The sequence below is a fragment of the Neoarius graeffei genome, chromosome 28 (genome assembly GCF_027579695.1).
Source record: "Neoarius graeffei isolate fNeoGra1 chromosome 28, fNeoGra1.pri, whole genome shotgun sequence".
NCBI classification, from domain to species: Eukaryota; Metazoa; Chordata; class Actinopteri; order Siluriformes; family Ariidae; genus Neoarius; species Neoarius graeffei.
The window spans coordinates 33,996,770-34,017,907 of record NC_083596.1 but is presented as its reverse complement, the minus strand read 5'-3'; the positions used below and the strand labels follow the sequence as shown (position 1 = coordinate 34,017,907).

At 41.1% G+C, this 21,138-nt stretch overlaps 1 protein-coding gene across 1 annotated transcript; it reads left to right on the top strand.

Annotated features, from left to right (window-relative positions):
• Window positions 1-221: 221 nt before the first annotated feature.
• Window positions 222-19,577, top strand: enc1 (ectodermal-neural cortex 1). Its single transcript, XM_060913208.1, has 4 exons — window positions 222-444; window positions 6,539-6,838; window positions 7,013-8,530; window positions 16,379-19,577. Exons 2-3 carry the CDS (start codon window positions 6,545-6,547, stop codon window positions 8,492-8,494), a joined length of 1,776 nt encoding a protein of 591 aa, XP_060769191.1. The 5' UTR covers window positions 222-444; window positions 6,539-6,544; the 3' UTR covers window positions 8,495-8,530; window positions 16,379-19,577.
• The last annotated feature ends 1,561 nt before the right edge of the window (window positions 19,578-21,138 follow it).

The window sequence follows — 21,138 nt, the reverse complement described above, 5'->3', positions numbered from 1 at the left end:
TTTTATATATATATATATATATATATATATATATATATATATATATATATATATATATATATATATATATATATATATAATTTTTTTAAAGCATCAACCTATTGCATCTCAATTCATTCTCGCTCGCTCTCTCTCTCTCTCTCTCGCTCTCTCTCTCTCTCAGCACGCGCCCCGCCTTCCTGTTTGAATAAAACACACGCCTCTGCCGCGGATAAGACACTTCCACGCGCCTGGAGACAGCAGAAAGTGTTCTACAGCACGAGCTCGGCGTAAGCACGAGATCAGAACGTAAAACAATTGTTTTTATTTAGATGAGATTCCTGATCATTAAACATTACATCCGTTGGACTGAATACTGGCGCACGAGGATTAAACAGCGACCGCATCGTGGCATGAACCAGGACTGAAACGGACTGAATTGAACTCCTGCTTTGTCACAAAGAGGTACATATTTATGTGTGTACATTATACATATCATGCATGCCATGCGATTCATTAACATTTCATTAGCATGGTAAAACAAACAAACAAACAAACAAACAAAAGACGTATAAATAGTTTGAAAATATGGTATTGACAATGTACAGTGAAAAATGGAAGTTAAGCTGAACTTTCCTATTATGTATTAAAGTTGGTAAACCTTAATATCTATCGGCTTCACACACACACACACACACACACACACACACAAACACCTGATTATTTGTAATACTATATATACACACAGAAACAGTATGTCACTCTGCAGCACTGTACTGATGTGTGTGTGTGTGTGTGTGTGTGTGTGTTATATTAGTAGCGCAGTACAGTGCTGCAGAATGACTTGAGTCAACAACATGCTCCTTCAGTTTCAACCCATTTAAACGCATTATCAACATTAAATGCAGCATCAGGTGGCATGTAGCAACTTAGCTTGTATGCCATTGAAGATAAGCAGTTAAGAACTACGTTAGGCTGTGTACAGCACTCACGGAAACACAATTACATCTACCCCGGGGGGACGATAACAGCCAGTAGGGACCGAGGGATCCATATCAGTTACATAGAAATGACGACAGATTGAATTTGAACGCGCATTATATGTGCAACCAGATGGCAGCCGGTGACACTGACACACTTGATGTTGACTTTGTACCCATATAGCCTACTCTGTACTGCAGTGTTTACTTTTAAAAATTCTGTTCTCATCTTCTCTCTTTTCCCTTTTTCCCTTGCCGTCCGCCTTTGAACACCTGGCAATGATTAAACTGGCTTGCATTCCAGGGGCCTAGACATCAGAGACAGGAGCGGTGTTATCCAACATTTGTGTGTGTGTTTGCGCAATGACGTCATGTTCTGTAGTTTTTTCCTAATCTGAATTTGCTGATGTTGATCATTTAATTTAATTACAACGTGTGGCAAAAGTATTCATACCACTTGGTGTTTGTCCTGTTTTGTTGCATTACAAGCTGTAATATTGCATTACAAGCTGTAATCTTTTTTTTTTTTTTTGGGGGGGGGGGTTAGTACCATTTGATGTACACAACATGCAACAACTAAACAACTACTTTAAAGGTGCATTTTTTTGGTGACACAAACAATAATCAAGATGAAAAAAAAAACAGAAACCTAGAGTGTGCATACAGTGGTGCTTGAAAGTTTGTGAACCCTTTAGAATTTTCTATATTTCTGCATAAATATGACCTAAAACATCATCAGATTTTCACACAAGTCCTAAATGTAGATAAAGAGAACCCAGTTAAACAAATGAGACAAAAATATTAGACTTGGTCATTTATTTATTGAGGAAAATGATCCAATATTACATATCTGTGAGTGGCAAAAGTATGTGAACCTTTTGCTTTCAGCATCTGGTGTGACCCCCTTGTGCAGCAATAACTGCAACTAAACATTTCCGGTAACTGTTGATCAGTCCTGCACACCGGCTTAAAGGAATTTTAGCCCATTCCTCCATACAGAACAGCTTCAACTCTGGGATGTTGGTAGGTTTCCTCACATGAACTGCTCACTTCAGGTCCTTCCACAACATTTCGATTGGATTAAAGCTCATAGGCAATGGTTTTCAATTTATATGTTAAAAAACCCTCTGTAATTTTCTTCTGGTCCCAAGAAATATTGTTAATAAGTTAGCACGGATCACTGTGAATTTCTGTTCGGCGATTTTCGTGACCACTCGGTCATTCAAGACAAACAAACCGCTTGAGTTGAGTCCACTTCCGTTTACTCGCATTGCCGTTTGGCTTGAGTGCAGACATGTGTTCAGAAATTTCCAAAGAAAAAAACATGCCTTATTGTTGTGCAGTGAACTGTAACAACGGGACCGGTTCAGGAAGAAGTTTTTACCTTTTCCTGAGAGAGGAGAAGAGGCAGAGAGAGTAGATTGGCTTTTTCCAGAAGAGGAGAAGAGGCGGAGCGAGAGGATTGGCTTTTTCTGAAAAAGGAGAAGAGGCAGAGCAAGTGGGTTGGCTTTTTCCGAAAAAGGAGATGAGGTGGAGCGAGTGGGTTGGCTTTTTCTGAAAGAGGAGACGAGGCAGAGAGAGTGGATTGTGCGCGTGAAGCCAGAGGGTTGGGTTTTTTTCCAGAAGAGGAGAAGAGGCGGAGAGAGTGGATTGTGCGCGTGAAGCCAGAGGATTGGCTTTTTCCGAAAAAGGAGAAGAGGCGGAGTGAGTGGGTTGGCTTTTTCCGAAAGAAAAGACGAGGCAGAGAGAGTGCATTGTGCGTGTGAAGCCAGAGGGTTGTTTTTTTCCAGAAGAGGAGACAAGGTGGAGAGAGTGGATTGTGCGTGTGAAGCCAGAGGGTTGGCTTTTTCCAGAAGAGGAGATGAGGCGGAGAGAGTGGATTGTATGTGTGAAACAAAATCAAGCAGTCAAAGAAGAAATGGACCAGCAACGCTTAAGCAAAAAGGAGAAGATTGGAGGTAAACATTTTTACTTTTGCTTGCAATTGACAAGAATCCTAAGGGATCCTGTACAATCATTGTGGAAATGAGACAAAGGGATATTTCCTCGCTTAGAGTAGGCTATAAATAGTATAATAGTATAATGGCAGGCTAATGTGGCCTACCGGCGCACTGTCAAGTAATCGTTAGCTATATTCACTAGGGAGGGCGGTTTAATTATTCTTCAAAAGGGCTCTTATTTAGTATTACGATGAAAGTAAGAATTTATCATAATTACCAGGATAAATCGTTTGGGCGCGAGTCTTGTTGAGGTCTGGGGTCACCACAATGAGAGTCGGCCAAGTCGCTGTCTGATTCTGAGGCTGCACAGTCAAACCAGTGAGCCACGTTCACTGATTGCTTCGCAACGGCCATAGGTTCATACATATATGGTTTCACCTCTCGATATTCAATTTGGAGACTTCCTACTTCGAAAATCGCTATCACTTTCAGACATTTTACACAACCTCTCACGACCAAAGTCTGTACATGTGTGCTCGGTGCGCAAGTAAACACAGAACTGCTCACAGTCTGTTTGGCTTGAATGACGTCATGACGATTGTCCCCTGGCGGTGAAAGTGCGCATAAGTGAAATGTAAACAAACCTTTGTAAATTGGGCAAAACAGTATATTTTAACCGTTTTATTCAATTTTAGGGTGCAAATTAGACATGAGGAAGATTGAATTTGCTTTTTGGGTCATTCTTCTAGACAATAAAGTTGATATTCTACGTTTCACCTCCGACCATTGCCTATGACCTTTAAGGTCAGGACTTTGACTTGGCCATTCCAAAACATTAACTTTATTCTTCTTTAACCATTCTTTGGTAGAATAACATCTGTGCTTAGGATCATGGTCTTGCTGCATGACCCACCTTCTCTTGAGATTCAGTTCATGGACAGATGTCCTGACATTTTCCTTTAGAATTTGCTGGTATAATTCAGAATTCATTGTTCCATCAATGATGGCAAGCTGTCCTGGCCCAGATGCAGCAAAACAGGACCAAACCATGATACTACCACCACCATGTTTCACAGATAGGATAAGGTTCTTATGCTGGAATGCAGTGTTTTCCTTTCTCCAAACATAATGCTTCTCATTTAAACCAAAATTTCTATTTTGGTCCCATCCGTCCACAAAACATTTTTCCAATAGCCTTTTGGCTTGTCCACGTGATCTTTAGCAAATTGCAGATGAGCAGCAATGTTCTTTTTGGAGAGCAGTGGCTTTCTCCTTGCAACCCTGCCATGCACACCATTGTGTGCACAACCAGTGTTGTCCTGATGGTGGACTCATGAACATTAACCAATGTGAGAGAGGCCTTCAGTTGCTTAGAACTTACCCTGGGGTCCTTTGTGACCCTGCCAACTATTATACGCCTTGCTCTTGGAGTAATCTTTGTTGGTCGACCACTCCTGGGGAGGATAACAATGGTCTTGAATTTCCTTCATTTGTGCACAATCTGTCTGTCTGTGGATTGGTGGAGTCCAAACTCTTTAGAGATGGTTTTGTAACCTTTCCCAGCCTGATGAGCATCAACAATGCTTTTTCTGAGGTCCTCAGAAATCTCCTTTGTTCGTACCACAATATACTTCCACAAACATGTGTTGTGAAGATCAGACTTTGATAGATCCCTGTTCTTTAAATAAAGCAGGGTGCCCACTCACACCTGATTGTCTTCCCATTGATTGATAACACCTGACTCTAATTTCACCTTCAAATTAACTGCTAATCCTAGAGGTTCACATACTTTTGCCACTCATAGATATGTAATATTGGATCATTTCCCTCAATAAATAAATGACCAAGTCTAATATTTTTGTCTCATTTGTTTAACTGGGTTCTGTTTATCTACTTTTAGGACTTGTGTGAAAATCTGATGATGTTTTAGGTCATATTTATGCAGAAATATAGAAAATTCTAAAGGGTTCACAAACTTTCAAGCACCACTGTAAGTATTCACCCCGTTTCATATGAAACCCCTAAATACGAGCTGGTCCAACTTAATTAGTTAATTAAGAGCCACCTGTGTGCAATCAAAGTGTCACATGATGTCTATATAAAACAACCTGTTCTGGAAGGACCCTGACTCTGCAACACTACTAAGCAAGCAACATGAATGTCAAGGAGCACTCCAAACAGGTCAGAGACAAAGTTGTGGAGAAGTATAGATCAGGAGTGGGTTATAAAAAATATCCCAAACAGAATATCCCATGGAGCACCATTAAATCCATTATAGCAAAATGGAAAGAATATGGCACCACTACAAACCTGATAAGAGAAGGCCACCCACCAAAACCCATAGACCAGGCAAGGAGTGCATTAATCAGAGATGCAACAAAGACACCAAAAATAACACTGGAGGAGCTGCAAAGATCCACAGCGGGAGTATCTGTCCATCGGACAACTTTAAGCCGTATACTCTACAGAGCAGGGCTTTATGGAAGAGTGGCCAGAAAAATGCCATTGCTTCAAGAAAAAAAAAAAGAAAACATGTTTGGAGTTTGCCCAACAGCATGTGACAGACTCCCCAAACACATGGAAAAAGATTCTCTGGCCAGATGAGACTAAAATTGAACTTTTTGGCCATCATAGGAAACGCCATGTTTGGCGCAAACCCAACACTTCCCCTCACCCTGAGAACACCATTCCTACAGTGAAGCATGATGGTGGCAGCATCATGCTGTGGGGATGTTTTTCATCTGCAGGGACAGGAAAGCTGGTCAGGATTGAAGGAAAGATGTATGGCACTAAATACAGGGCAATTCTTTAGGAAAACCTGTTTGAGTCAGACAAAAGTTTGAGACTGGGACGAAGGTTCACATTCCAGCAGGACAATGACCCTAAACATACTACTAAAGCTACACTAGAGTGGTTTAAAGGGAAACATTTAAATATCTTGGAACGGACTCGTTAAAAACCCAGACCTCAATCCAATTGAGAATCTGTAGCATAACTTGAACATTGCTGTACACCAACACAATCCATTTAAGTTGGAGCAGTTTTGCCTTGAGGAATGGGCGAAAATCCTAGTGGCTAGATGTGCTAAGCGAATAGAGGCATACCCCAAGAGACTTGCAGCTATAATTGCAGCAAAAGGTGGCTCTACAAAGTATTGACTTTTTTTTTGGGGGGGGGGGGGGGGAATACCTACTGTATGCACACTCCAGATTTCTGTTTTTTCATCTTATTTATTGTTTGTGTCACAGTAAAAAACAATTTGTGCCTTTAAAGTTGTAGGCATGTTGTGTAAATCAAATGGTGCTAACCCCCCAAAAATCCATTTTAATTCCAGCTTGTAATGCAACAAAACAGGGCAAACACCAAATAGGATGAATACTTTTACAAGACACTGTATATGTCTCAAATTCTTTTAGTGAGAAAGCTAATCTATACAAACCTAGAGTCCTTCACTACAATCTACTGTAAATCAAACTCACTGGATAAATTACCTTTGTTTTATTTGTTTACAATTATCCCTATTCAGTGAGTTGTACATCCATTTGCCAAACACTATCTTCCTTATTCATTAATGAATTAACTTTTTCTGTATTAAAGAAGTCATGTGTTCTGACTGCAGCTGTTATTACCGTCTTGTAGGATTCAATGAAAATGTCTGTCTGTGTCCATGAGAACCGCAAGTCACGAGCCAGCACTGGCTCCATGAACATCTACCTTTTCCACAAGTCCTCGTACGCTGACAGCGTCTTGATGCACCTAAATGTCTTGCGGCAGCAGAGGCTCTTCACAGATGTCTTGCTGCATGCAGGCAGCCGCTCCTTCCCATGCCACCGCGCTGTTCTGGCTGCCTGCAGCCGGTACTTTGAGGCGATGTTCAGTGGTGGGTTAAGAGAGAGCCAAGCAAAGGAGGTGGACTTCAGAGACTCCATACATCCAGAGGTACTGCAAATAACATGGTTCCAGGATTTAGTGTTACTGAATTGTTACTATTGAAACAGTCAGTGAGGGACAATTAATGGGATTTAAGCCTTAGACCTATAACTTGGATTAAAAAAATAAAAACAATCATTATTCCTTATTAGTCTAATATTAGTGTTGCTCTGTGTGAACCAGGTGTTAGAACTTCTTTTGGATTATGCTTACTCATCTCGGGTAGTCATCAATGAAGAGAATGCTGAGTCTCTGCTGGAGGCAGGTGACATGCTAGAATTCCAGGACATCCGTGATGCCTGTGCTGAGTTCCTGGTGAAGAACCTTCACCCATCCAATTGCCTTGGCATGCTGCTTTTGTCTGATGCCCACCACTGCACCCAGCTTTCCCAGCTTTCCTGGAGCATGTGTCTCAGTAATTTCCCAGCTATCTGTAAGACAGAGGAATTCCTGCAACTGCCGAAGGACATGATAGTCCAGTTGCTCTCACACGAAGAACTGGAGACAGAGGATGAGCGGTTGGTCTATGAATCTGCACTTAACTGGGTGAACTATGACTTGGAACGGCGACATTGCCACTTACCAGAGCTGTTGCGCACTGTACGTCTAGCCCTCTTGCCAGCCATCTTCCTCATGGAGAACGTCTCCACAGAGGAGCTTATCAACTCACAAGCTAAAAGCAAAGAGCTGGTGGATGAAGCAATCCGTTGCAAGCTACGTATACTACAGAATGACGGCGTGGTCAACAGTCCTTGTGCCAGGCCCCGCAAGACTAGCCATGCCCTTTTCCTGCTAGGGGGTCCTACCTTTATGTGTGACAAGCTGTACTTAGTGGACCAGAAGGCCAAAGAAATCATCCCAAAGGCAGATATTCCCAGTCCACGAAAGGAGTTCAGCGCTTGTGCTATTGGCTGCAAAGTCTATGTGACAGGTGGTCGGGGCTCAGAGAATGGTGTGTCCAAGGATGTTTGGGTGTATGATACCTTGCATGAAGAGTGGTCAAAAGCAGCTCCCATGCTAATAGCTCGATTTGGGCATGGTTCAGCTGAACTGCGCCACTGCTTATATGTAGTTGGAGGTCATACAGCTGCAACTGGTTGTCTTCCAGCCTCACCATCTGTCTCGTTGAAGCAGGTGGAACAGTTTGACCCAGTTGCCAACAAGTGGAGCATGGTTGCACCACTACGTGAGGGTGTCAGCAATGCTGCAGTAGTCAGCGTAAAGCTTAAGTTATTTGCTTTTGGAGGAACAAGCGTAACCCATGATAAGCTACCAAAGGTCCAGTGTTATGATCCAGTGGAAAACCACTGGACCGTCCCAGCATCTTGCCCACAGCCATGGCGTTACACAGCAGCTGCTGTTTTGGGGAACCAGATCTTTGTCATGGGTGGTGACACTGAGTTCTCAGCTTGCTCAGCTTACAAATTCAGCAGCGAGACCTACCAGTGGACTAAAGTAGGTGATGTTACAGCTAAGCGAATGAGCTGCCAGGCGGTAGCCTCCGGGAACAAACTGTACGTAGTTGGTGGCTATTTTGGAACACAGCGCTGCAAAACGCTAGACTGCTATGATCCCACACTGGATGCCTGGAACAGCATAACCACTGTACCCTATTCCTTGATCCCCACTGCCTTCGTTAGCACCTGGAAACACCTCCCAGCCTGACTGCTGCATGCCCCTTGATATTCCTTCATCTTTAAGGTAAGTTTGCTAATGTCAATTAAGTTTCATCTCTGTAAAGATTCAAGCAGCTAAAGAAAATAATTCTATATCAAAGCTATACACTTGGGCATTTTAATTAATTTAGATCTAATACTTTAACATCATAGCTATTTTGCAGCTTTTTCCATTTAGTCCTTTTATACATAGAAAGAGAAAATCTTGAAACATCCATTCAGACATAAAGTTTTAAGACCTGTTGATCTACTGTCATCAAAAGTCACAAATTTGATGAAATAGATGTAGGTATAGATTGCTCCTAATAAAGGCTGGCACAGTGTTGTTTTAAAATAACCAGAAAGATAAACCTGATTACCTCCAGTATTTTTTTTTCATAATGTTTCAAATTGGAATAAATTGTTACTTGAGGTATTAATGACCATTATTACATTTGCTAGGAAATTCTATCTATGCACTTGTCTATGTAGAGAGACAAAGATCTTTTTAAATCAGAACCAATTCAGTATTTATAGACTAAATAAATTCCTCTAAGGGGCCTTTTGCTTTGGATATCAGCCAGCTGTCACATCAGTTTTGCACATCTGCCGTTCAGTATGTACAGCTTTATATGCTTTGATGTGGTTATTTGAATCTTTCTACATTTTTCTCCATTTACATTTTTTAGTTGTGCACACAATGTTATTCAAAGCAACTTGGAAGTGTAGCATTAAACATCATCCAAGCATCTTGCTGTTTAAGGAGATGATAGCATAGCTACATATCTAGTATAGCTATAATTTACTATGGTTCTTTCTTTAAAGGATGCTACACACTATAGTTAGTGTCCACGAGTCAGTTTGATGTTAGGAGTGCACATGTATGATTTAAGAAAACGCACATGACAACGCTGTATGGTTGAACTCCCTGCTTGAATACTTATGTTATGGGACTGTGGAAAAAGGATGCAGTCTTCCAACATACATTTTCAGTTCTAGAGCTGAAGATTAATTGTTTTCTCCTTTCTGACACATAGCAGGAACATCTTACATCTTTATCTTATGTGATATACAGTTTATTCAGTTTAGCTTGAATAAGATCTATGTGTTTGGGAGATGTCCCAAGTGATGACGAGATGAATTATGAGTTTGCAGCATGGGGCGTAGCACCAAGGGTAATTGAAACAGAATAGAAGACTTTTATTGTCCCTGAGGGACAAATTTGCCTGAGGGTAGAGAGAGGAGGGAAGCATTGCTGAGAATAAGAATGGAAGGAAGGTAAAGACAACAGAGAAACAGATACCTACAGTTAGCTTATCAAAATGTTCATATATGTGTTGTATATCCATCCATTATCTGTAGCCGCTTATCCTGTCTTGCAGGGTCGCAGGCAAGCGTATCCCTATCCCAGCTGACTATGGGCGAGAGGCGGGGTACACCCTGGACAAGTCGTCAGGTCATCACAGGGCTGACACATAGACACAGACAACCATTCACACCTACAGTCAATTTAGAGCCACCAATTAGCCTAACCTGCATGCCTTTGGACTGTGGGAGAAACCGGAGCACCCGGAGGAAACCCACGCAGCCATGGGGAGAGCATGCAAACTCCACAAAGAAAGGCCCCTGTCGGCCGCTGGGCTCGAACCCAGGACCTTCTTGCTGTGAGACAACAGCGCTAACTACTACACCACCGTGCCGCCATATATATATATATATATATATATATATATATATATATATATATATATATAGAGAGAGAGAGAGAGAGAGAGAGTTAATCTGGTTCAGAGAATGAAAGCGAGGTACTGAGAGAATGGCCATTGCTTATGGAGCAAGAGGGAAGTATATAAGTACATCTACACTTGCTGGCCACTTTAATAGGAACTTGTTCTGGATTCTAAGATATCTGTTCTTGGCTGGCAGGAGTGGAACCCAATGTGGTCTTCTGCTGTTGCATGCTGAGATGCTTTTATGCTCACCACACTTGTAAAGAGTGATTATATGAGTTGCTATATCCTTCCTGGCAGCTCAAACCAGTCTGGCCATTTTCCTCTGACCTCTCTTATCAACAAGGCGTTTCCACCCACAGAACTGTCACTTAGTCAATGTTTTTTTTGGATTTCGCACCTGTAGTATTATACCTGGTGGGTGGAGCACAGAAGCACGGCAAGCCAGAACTGAGTTCTCAATAACTCTTTTATTTTCCACTTTTCAGCTTTTATACGTTCGCTCATACACACACACACATGCCACACACATGTGTTCTGGTCGGGAGAGCTCCCTTCCTCTGCTCTCCCTCTCCTCTTATAGAGCGCGGTCACTGGGGAAGACACACAAACACAGATTAATTCCCGTCAGGTGCAGTGATTCTGCCACTTACCTTCCCTGACTCCGCCCTCCCTTCACAGACCGACGCTTGACCATGCCCCCGCTGCCACAGCACCATTCTGTGTAAACTCTAGAGACTGTTGTGTGTGAAAAACCCCAGAAGATCAGCAGTTTCTGAAATACTCAAACCAGTCCATCTGACACCAAGACCCATGCCACAGTGAAAGTCAGTCATGTCACAGAGATCAAAATTTTTCTCATTCTGATGTTTGAAGTGAGCATTAACTGAAGTGCTTGATTTGTATCTGAATGATTTTATGCATTGTGCTGCTTTCAAGGGATTGGCTGATTAGATAACTGCATAAAACAGCAGGTGTATGGGTGTACCTAATAAAGTGGCTGATGAGTGTATATAATACTAAGGAAAACATTTTGGGGTAGTGTGCTGTCTCATGTTGTTCTAGATTAGTTATAGATTTATATGTAATCCTATAATCATATGATTTCTAACAAAGACTTCGAACGTAGATAAATTATATCAGATTCCATATTCTGAGCTGAAAGTGGCAGGTTCAAAGATTAAAAAAAGAGGAAGAAAGAACGATACAAGGGAACAAGCAAGATGAGATAAAACATTCGCAATGAGTTTCACTTCTACAATGTCTGAGCAAGGGAGTTGTTCTTGGGAGCATCTGGCCTGTAACCGAAACTCATGAGTCTCATGGATTTCAATCGACTGAAAGCACATGAAAGTAGAAGCCATTCATTATTCAGACAATTAAACCATACTAGGATATATGTATTATGTCTCTGCATTTGTATTCCTCCCACATGGCTCATCTAGCTGTAATAAAGTTGATGAGTTGTACGCAGAAGCAGATTTGAATGTCTAGGGAGTTGCAGTCTCGTAGACACAACAAACTCTTATTAAACCCCTACACACTGGTTAGATAACAGGAAAAAAACGGGAGTAGGAGTGAGTCAAAGCTTTTAAAAACAGGGAGAAAGAAGAAGGCGTGAGACCTCCAAGTGTGTTTATTTCATTCCTGACCCCCTGATGTTGAGCATCATTACTCGGTGACCCAGTGTGCTAGTGTGTATCTGTAACTGGAATGCCGCCCACCTCGACAGGGCAGTTTATTTCAAAGTGGAGGTCCTTTCATTGCTTCATTGGGACATTCCTATGCATTTCAATTACCATGAAGTGTTCTTAGCAGCTGCCCCCAATCCCTCAACAATGAAATGGTTCACCACTGGCCAAAAGAGTGGGAGGAACGAGAACGGAGGAAAGGAGGATGAGTTGAGAGGGGGAGGAGAAGAAAAGGAAGAGTAAACAAAGCTTTTCCTTTGCCTTTTCCTGTGCTTTCTTGACAATCTTTTTCTCCCCTAGCTCACAGGAGAAAGAAGGTTACAGGCATCATTCCTTTCCTGCTGCAAAAAAAAGCAGTGCATACTGGTTTATTTCACACACACACACACACACACACACACACACACACACACACACACACACACACACACACACACACACAGCTGCCATCATGCATATTCCCTACATCATCTATTTTCTTCAGACATGATCCTATAACCAGTGAGCAAAACTGACCAGTTCTCATGGCATATGTACAAGAGAGCCCATGCTGTGAAGTTGGTTCATGAACTCATCAGCTGTCCCTGTTGCCCTTCTTATCAGTTCATGTCCTGCCAGAGAATTAAAAATAATTGTAAATACTGTTAGCAGTAATGGAAAGAACACACTAAACTAAGAAGTGCTAAAGTAGACCTCCCATATCTGCTGAATGCATTTAACAGCTGTTAACCAACTAAATGAGCTACGCTAAAATAAACATTACGTCAATTATCAACAATACATAAAGAAAGGTAACAGTAGCTTGCTGTTAACTAAGCCAAATGCTGTTGGGGTTTTAGTAGCTTGCTAGTTTGTGAGTTAGCTTGCTAGTTCATGTTAATTTGTAGATGTATCTAAGTATTTATTAGCTATCTCGCGGGTGCTAACACATTACACTGAGGCCCTGTCCACACGGCAACGGATTCAGGTGAATCCGATAAAATTTTTTATCGTTTCGGCCTGGCGTCCACACGGCACCGGCGTTTTGGGTGCCCCAAAACGATATTTTTTGAGAACGGTTTCCAGAGTGGAAAAATCTGGCAACGGCGCCGTTGCGAAGTCGTCTGGATGAGTAGAATGGATTTGTTTACAATGACGTCACAACCACATGACTAGAACAAGCAGCACTCACTCATTCACGCCGGGTAGAAGAAGGGGTTTATGCGCATGCGTCCTACTTCTTCTATTGTTCTGGTGTCTCCGATGGGACCGTCTTACAGTGCATGTAGAGGTGTGGCATGTGTATTGCATTGTTTTCAGCAAGTGTTGCGTTGCCATATGTACCTGATATTTTACTGATCCGTTGCCCATGTGGACGCAATATTTTTTTTACCCGCTAAAAAAAAATCTCGTTGCCGTTGTCGTGTGGATGTAGCCTGAGTATTGCCTACAAGCTGTAGCAGCACTGATATACAGAATTTAACACAACAGGCAATTGCTTCTGAACATTGACATGACAACTTAAGTTTAATACAGAGCTTTTATACTGTAAAACATCAAAAGATCTTGATAGATAATCTGTTAAAAGCTCATATCAGAAAACAAGTCAAGTAAATTGTGCTGGCATAGGTCCCTAATGTGGAACCTAATCTGAATGTTTCACCATAAGACAGACCATTCTTTGGAAAAACCACAAGCAAGAAAGTGTGACATCAAGCACTGAGACAATATCACCATGATTCGAGCAACTTCAGTTGCCAGTAAAGTGACGTGATTTTGATTCACAATGATTTCAACATGATTGCTGAAGAAAAAAATAGCCACATTAAATATTGCAATTCTGCATCAGTGGCTTGAGGAGGAACCAACCAGTCTACTGGCAACTGCAATGCACAATATAAGAGCTTAATTACTAAACCTAATGCTAACAAAACTTACTTTATCCTGTGTAATAACTGTTTATGATGAGTTGTGCTGTGTATAAATGTTGAAGGTTTTGATTTTGGACAGTAAAGTATGATCTCAAAGCCTCTAATACCTGATCTCTAATACCTGTAACACCTTTGATGCTGATATTACACCATGTGTTACACCAGGAAATTCCCACATTTAATAGTAAACTAAACAGTATATGAGGAGGGTATGTAAGAAATTATCACTGAAATAATAGCAAAATGTTTAAAACATTACATCAGGGGAAAATGAGAAAGAAAAATTTTACTGGTAAATCTAGTGACCTAAGTACTGTAGGACAGGACCTAGGCATAAGGTTGGCAACATAAAGCAATAAAAAAGTATCTGATCTCTTAGGAGTGTAGGTCCCAAAATCTGTTCTAAAAGCCAAACATCCATCTTGTAAATGCTGTCATGGTTGTTAGTAGTTTACTGGCAATCATCTTGATATGCCTTTGCTCAGAGTGTACCTAGATTGCTAGTATCTTTAAAACAGGATGTGAAAAATGCATAATCCTGATTGATTAATTCTGTTCCTCACATAGCCCATAAAATGTAATTAAACAAACAAAGGGATATTAGCTTGATGTCATCTGAGGAATCATTATAAAGCATTATGCTATATATTTCAGGAAGGCTATAAACCAGAAATCCTCCAACTACACCTCTGGGTCTTCCTTCCATTATTAGTTCCACAGTCTGCCATTTAAATGAACTCCTGAATGTGAAATCTGGATTCTTTCTCCAAGTGGAAATCAGTTATATACAGAGGAAATAATCCTCCAAAGTGGATATGAAAAAAAGGATATGATTCTTAACGATGTCTTCCTGTGAGGAAGTAACAAGAGAACCAACCATAAGTCTTATAATCCAGTGTTGGTCAACAAGATAAAACATTCTGTCAGTTGTTAGAATTTAAATGTATTACTTACTAGGAAATAATCAACAAGGACTACCAGTCAGTTTAGCAAAAAACTGCGATCACTGACTGTAACTTAGTACTTTGCAGATAGATTTGTTTTTATTGCTGTTGTTTTTGCAGTTCTCAAAACTTGTACTTAATGGCTGATGGCTTCCTGTTAGGACATATTTAAGTTTCTAAGTTCCAGTGATGGAACTTAGAAATACTTAAGTTTCTAAGGTGGTGTTTACATTAGACCGTATCCGTCTCGTTTTCGTCGCGGATGCACTGTCCGTTCACATTAAAACGCCGGGAAACGACTCCACAGGCGGAACAACTTGAATCCGCCAGGGCCCACGTATTCAATCCATTACGTATCTGATCCGGTGCTGTGTAAACATTGAGGAACGAGGATACGCTGTGCTGAGCTCTAGCTGACGTCGTCATTGGACAACATCACTGTGACATCCACCTTCCTGATTCGCTGGCGTTGGTCATGCCACGTTGGTCATGTGACGCGACTGCTGAAAAATGGCGCAGACTTTCACTTCCTGCTATTTGTCCCGAATCACTGCTCGTGTGCTTCACTCGCGCGCTCTGTGAGCTGCGCAGGGCCGGAGTGCGCACCCTCCAGAGGGCACTCGCTGTTCAGGGCGGAGTGATTTGGAGCGCAGGATGCCTGCGGAGCCGAGCGTATCCGTGTATTGGCGTTGCTGTGTGCACGTGAATCGTTTTAAAAACGTTAATCTGATGATCCGCTGATACGGTCTAATGTTCCACCTAAGTTCCTGTGATGGAACTGTGAAAGTGATGGAAAGAATACAACACACACAGACTTGATCAAAAGTACTGCTCATGCAATAATAATTTACTTGAGTAAAAGAAGTAAACACCAGCTTGTTTGCTTGCTAGCTAATGGAATTTCAGTTGCATGCTTGGTTTGCTACCTAAACTAGCCCATGTTAATTCATACAAGGTCCTAGCTACATAGTTAGCCATCTAGCACAGATTCCCCTTACACAGTTTCCTAATCATTACCTACAGGCTGGCTAGATATATTTAACACAAAGTTTGTGTCTAGTTAGCTTCCTTGATAAGTAATGTAGCCTGATTCAAATTCTTTTTGAAACTTTTGGGTGTACTATAACAAGTGTACATGTAGTTTGTTACTTTCCACCACTGCTCTTACAGAAACCATGATTATTGTAGGTCAGTGAGTTACATGGCCAGGTGATGTCAAAGTATGGCTTCATTTAAGGCTCTTTGTTTGCAGAGGACTAGACTTTTTCAGGTTCTACTGAGGTCACCTGGCTATACAGTATTTTAGTGTTTGTAAATCTTGCATGACATTCGAACAGGCTCTGGCACATGCCATGTCCTTTGGAACTATTTTTCCTTGAGGATGACAAGAAAAGTAGGGGAACAAATGGTCAGGCTTGGGAGAGAGCATCTGGACTTTGTCTTTTGAGATGTGTTATATTTTTTTCTTGCAGTGTGTCAGCAATTGAAGTGTTTGGGGAAAAATGCCTGCTCTTCATTGTTTGTTCTGTTGGGACAGTAGGATTTCATGCCTTAATAAGGAAAGACAACTTCAAAATGAAATGATTTAAAATTGTACATGTTGTCTGCTTTCTTTACAGGAGTCTCGTGTGGTGAACTGGATTCCAGCTGTGACGATTTCCTGCTTTCTGTGCAATTTCATCAAAAGGCTTCTTCCATCAGCTTTAATAATGAAGATATCCAGCAGTGAAGCTTTCACTTTTTTTTGGATGGTGTGCTTTAAAGACATTCTGTGTTTGGAAATCTGTGCTTAAACGTTCCATTGTCAAAGTCGTTTTGTGGAGTCTTGGGATGTCGTTTGCCATGACAACTAAATGAACCTACTGCTAATCTGAAAAGGCCAGTTAGTGCCCGGCATCTTTTGCTGTCATGTCTGTATTTTGGCACTTATTCACTATTTTGAAAATGGTGTGTAAGTTAAACTATTTCTCTGTGCATCTTGCAACAAGAACTTCAACCAGTGAAACTGAACTTCAAACAGTGGAACTGAACATGACGGAGGCAGGGTTGCAATATATAAATATACTGATTTCCAAATGAAAGCATGAAGACACCTTCTTGATGTGTGTGTTTTTTTTTTATTTCACTGTGCTCCACTGTTTTCATATAGTTTCTTCTTCTTCTTCTTCTTCTTCTTCTTCAGAATTGTAGAATTGTAAGCGAAGGCTTATTTATCCCAAGAAGGCACAAACTAACTATGTTCTGCAAACATGAAACAGAGACAAGATGTTTGTCTCCCATGTCTGATTCTGGTCAGTTCCTGACAAACAGACTTCCTCAACCTGGTGTGAAACTTGCTGTGAGGAGTCATCCTGAGGTGAACCACACACCAGATGTGTGTTTGTGTACATGTTTGTATATGGAAAAGATCAGCATGTCCCAGCATGCTTTCCTGAGCGAAAATACAGTTGACCATACAATATTATTCATTCATTCTTCTTCTTCTTCTTCTTCAAAAAAAAGCATGTCCACTGAGAACTTGGATGAATGATGAGCATTGCAGAAAGCAACTGTCATTTTGTCAACACCTCCTAATGACTTCTAGACAAGAGAACATATTGGTATAAAGTTAGGCTGCTTAACTTTGTGCTGAGTGGTTCTGTTCTCGCACATGCAGAATATAAATGTGAAAGGCAGAATGATGGAGGGAAAGAGAGAGAGAGAGAGAGAGAGAGGGTGATAGTCGTTCTGGCTGCCGGAGAGGTAATGTCTCCATGGCAACAACAGTGAACAACCTGAACTGAAAAGAAAGCAATGTCTATTCATAGTCTTAATTTATGATATTTGTTTTACAGTTGTTTTTGTTTTGTTGTTAATTTGAACTGTGTATGTCTAGTTTTGTATTTATTGATAAAAATGCTTGCATACCTATCCCACATATCCAACTGTACAGAATTTGGTGAGTGTTTCGTGCTGTGCATGGCCCATACTGCTTTGTGTTACGTAAGAACTGCTCTTTTGCACATGTCTATGTCATGCCGTACTGAATTCATAAGGGTCAGAGAATCCTGGACCTCTAGTTTGACTGACCTGAAAGCGGGCAGGCTTGGGGGTCTTAGGTCATCACCCAGATAAGAATGGGAGGAATGACAGTGTAGGATCAGATTACCCAGGATACAATGGAGCAGTTGGTTTGGGAACCCGTGGGGGAAGACCTGGGGGTTAAGAATTCATACTGTGATCTCTTGCAAAAGAAAGGGAAAAAAAAATTTCTTGTTATGGCCCAAGGAGTAGACTATCAAACCAAATGAGGTTTGAATTCAAGGTAAATTTGCTAAATAAGTAATATTTCTGATTGGATGATTTTGAAAACCCAACCACACTTGTGGAAAAAAAATCAAGCTGCAGTAATTCTCATGATGAACCCACTGAACTGCTGTGTTTGGTTGAAGTCTTGGCCACAGCACATGAGCTGAATATCGGTGTGGCCACTCGCTGACCCTGCTTTGTCAGCTTAACAATACTCAAACACATTCTAACTTGGTTTCAGTCTAATTTGATATTACTGATAAAGACACCAGGGAGTGAGAAATGTGACATCAGCAGCTGCTCCTAGAACAGCTGGAACTGTCGCTAATGTCCCTGAGCACAGTGACAGGTGTTAATTATTATTAATGCCCTCTACATAGATGTTTGCTCTTTGTTCCTTTTCAAAGTCTTAAGCATTGTAAAAGATACACTGACTGCTGTTAAATGTCTTTACCACTAACATCTGTAAGTTGAAAGAGTGGCATTGGACTGTAAATTTGCCTTTCCTCAGGGTTTTCTGTACTACCAGTCCTAAGTGTTTATGAAGGGTCTTTTCTTGTCTAAAACTGGTGATATTTGGTGATTAACAGAGTTCTTTAAGCCGTACACTGTATACATTTTTACGGCGATGATGCTGATGATGCTGATGCTATATTCCAAAGGTCACAAGACGCGATGTTTGTACATGAGGACCACAGGATGCTGTCTCAATAGAGCAACTGTAGTATAACAAGTTGGGCACAATTGTGAGCACAATTTACAACCCAAGTGTGAAGAGGGTATGCTTAAGCTTATGCATTAGTGAATTGATGAAATTGAAAACCTAGCAGTTCTATATGCTTTATTTGTCAAGGTAATGCTAGCTTTATAGAAGATCTCCATCAAAGCAATGAAGGGGAAAAATTCAGTTTCTTATAGAATGGATACCGAGATGGAAAAAAGAGAGAAGTCAAGCTTCACATTCCTCCCCAGACCTTCTTCCTTTCCACCTACTCCCCTTTTCAATGAAGTGCTGCTTTACCCTGCTGCCTTTGAAGCTCTCACATGTGAAACAGAAAGCCCTCTCTGTTTTTTTTCCAGTACACTGCACACTAAAACCTCCACCCAATCAGATAGCCCATTCTTGCCTCGTCTCAAATAGTGTTTCCCAGGCGATGGTCAACAAGCCACTCCCCTCCCCCATCCCCTGACAACACTTGAACTGGTAGCTGTCAAGTGTTTTTTTTTTTTCTTTCTCCCCCTCTCTCTCCCACTGACCCTCTTTTTCCTGACTGGAAGATCAAGAGCCGAGTCACAGGCTTGCATGTGGCATAAAACTCTTAATCATCATCTGCCTTTGTCTGTCAACACTGTCAATGTTGGGCTGTATTCTATTCTGTATGTCCTAGTATGTTATTCTGTTGAATGTTATTCTGTTGTCGCTCTGTCACAACCATGGCGGTTAACATTATTTTGTATAAGTGATTTTTTTCACAATGTGAAATTTATGGTGAAATAAAACATAAGAGTTTTTTCCTCTTAACTGTTAAAGGAGTGTTGAGCTTATTGAACCCATGCTTGACATTTTGGACTTTACAACAACAGCTGTCCATTTCAGAACAAAATTGTTTCAGTGTTTCTCACATTTGGGGCAGACAGGAGCCCTATTGTCTGCACAAAGTTCGATTGGGTGTGTATTCTTAAGGGCTTTGCTTAGATGTGTAGGAGAGGCTGAAATAATCTTATCTGGGTGCACTTGTGTCCATGTGTATGTGGCACAGGATGAACCACCCCTCCACAGTCCATCAGATACTTTCCCTTTTACACTTGTGTTGCCATGACAACTGGTCCCTTTATCTCCAAACTCTGGGAGCTGATTTGGAATAGGACCATTTAAATAGACCTCCTTTACTCAATCCCTTCATTATACCTCTTTCTTACTGACTTACTGCTTTTCACTCAGTCAGTAATTTTTCTCTTTTTTTTTGTACAAATTAATCAAGATTAACTTTGTCTAGTGCATTCCGTCTCCAAGTTATTTGTGTGTGTGTGTGTGTGTGTGTGTGTGTCTTTCTATCTGTGCAAGGACCTTCTGCTGACACATTTATCAAATTAATATAATTGGATAAATGTGTGAATGCTATGTCTACATCTAACTTTAACCTTAGCTACATGTGTATACACACACACACACACACACACACATACACAAAGACAGGGAAGTGAATTTCCTAGGGACAAGGCAATTTGCATTCCAGTATTAAAACAACTCCCTTACAGCAGGTTCTGAAACACCAGTTTTACTGGCTCCACAAACACCACATTACATTTTACAAGGCAAGCACACACACATTTCACGAGAAGAAAATTATTCACTTTTTATCCTGAGTTCAAAGGATGGCCTAATAAATTGGTTAGTAGAAAAAAAAGATTATAATGCAGTCATGCTGATAAATCATTTAACCTTGCTTGAATGAAAAAAAAAACCCTCACAGGATAGTATATGCCAATGCACAATATGATTGTGCATAATATCATTGTGCATTTAAGAATTGAGTTCAACATTAACAACACTGACTTTGAGTGGGTTTTCTTTGAAGGTACATGATAAACGACAGTAAATATGTGCATGTGCGTGCGCGCAAGTATACACACAAAAAAAGTAAAAGTTCCCCTCATGCCAGAATCTGGTCTTCTCATGCAGTCTCCTGTCCCAGTACTAACCAACTCTTTAAGGCATATGGGTGCACTGCCGATCTCTGTTTCGATAGCCCTTGACCTCTCGCCTATACAGCTAGGGTTACAGTGGGGGGCTAGTTCTCTGGTAACTGTGAGTTTGACTTCCCCACTTGTATCTGTATTGCAGCATGCCTTGCCAGATGGTAGTAGGTACCATTTTTATGATGGTCTTTGGTATGACCCTCCTGATCGAGATGCAGACATGCTAACCACTAGGCTAACTCGCGGTGTACACACACACACACACACACACACACACACAAAACAACAACAACAAAAAAAACCCGATGTGTTAGAACAACATAATATACCACACACTCCTGTTGCCAGGCAACATGTGTGGCGGCTCGGCTCTGTTGAGGTTGGCACATGC

What these genes read in the sequence shown, in the direction of transcription:
- enc1 (XM_060913208.1), top strand. Translation starts at nt 6,545, where the DNA reads ATGAAAATGTCTGTCTGTGTCCATGAGAACCGCAAGTCACGAGCCAGC. An exon ending in GAGACTCCATACATCCAGAG is followed by an intron (nt 6,839 to 7,012) that starts GTACTGCAAATA and finishes TGTGTGAACCAG; the next exon opens with GTGTTAGAACTTCTTTTGGA.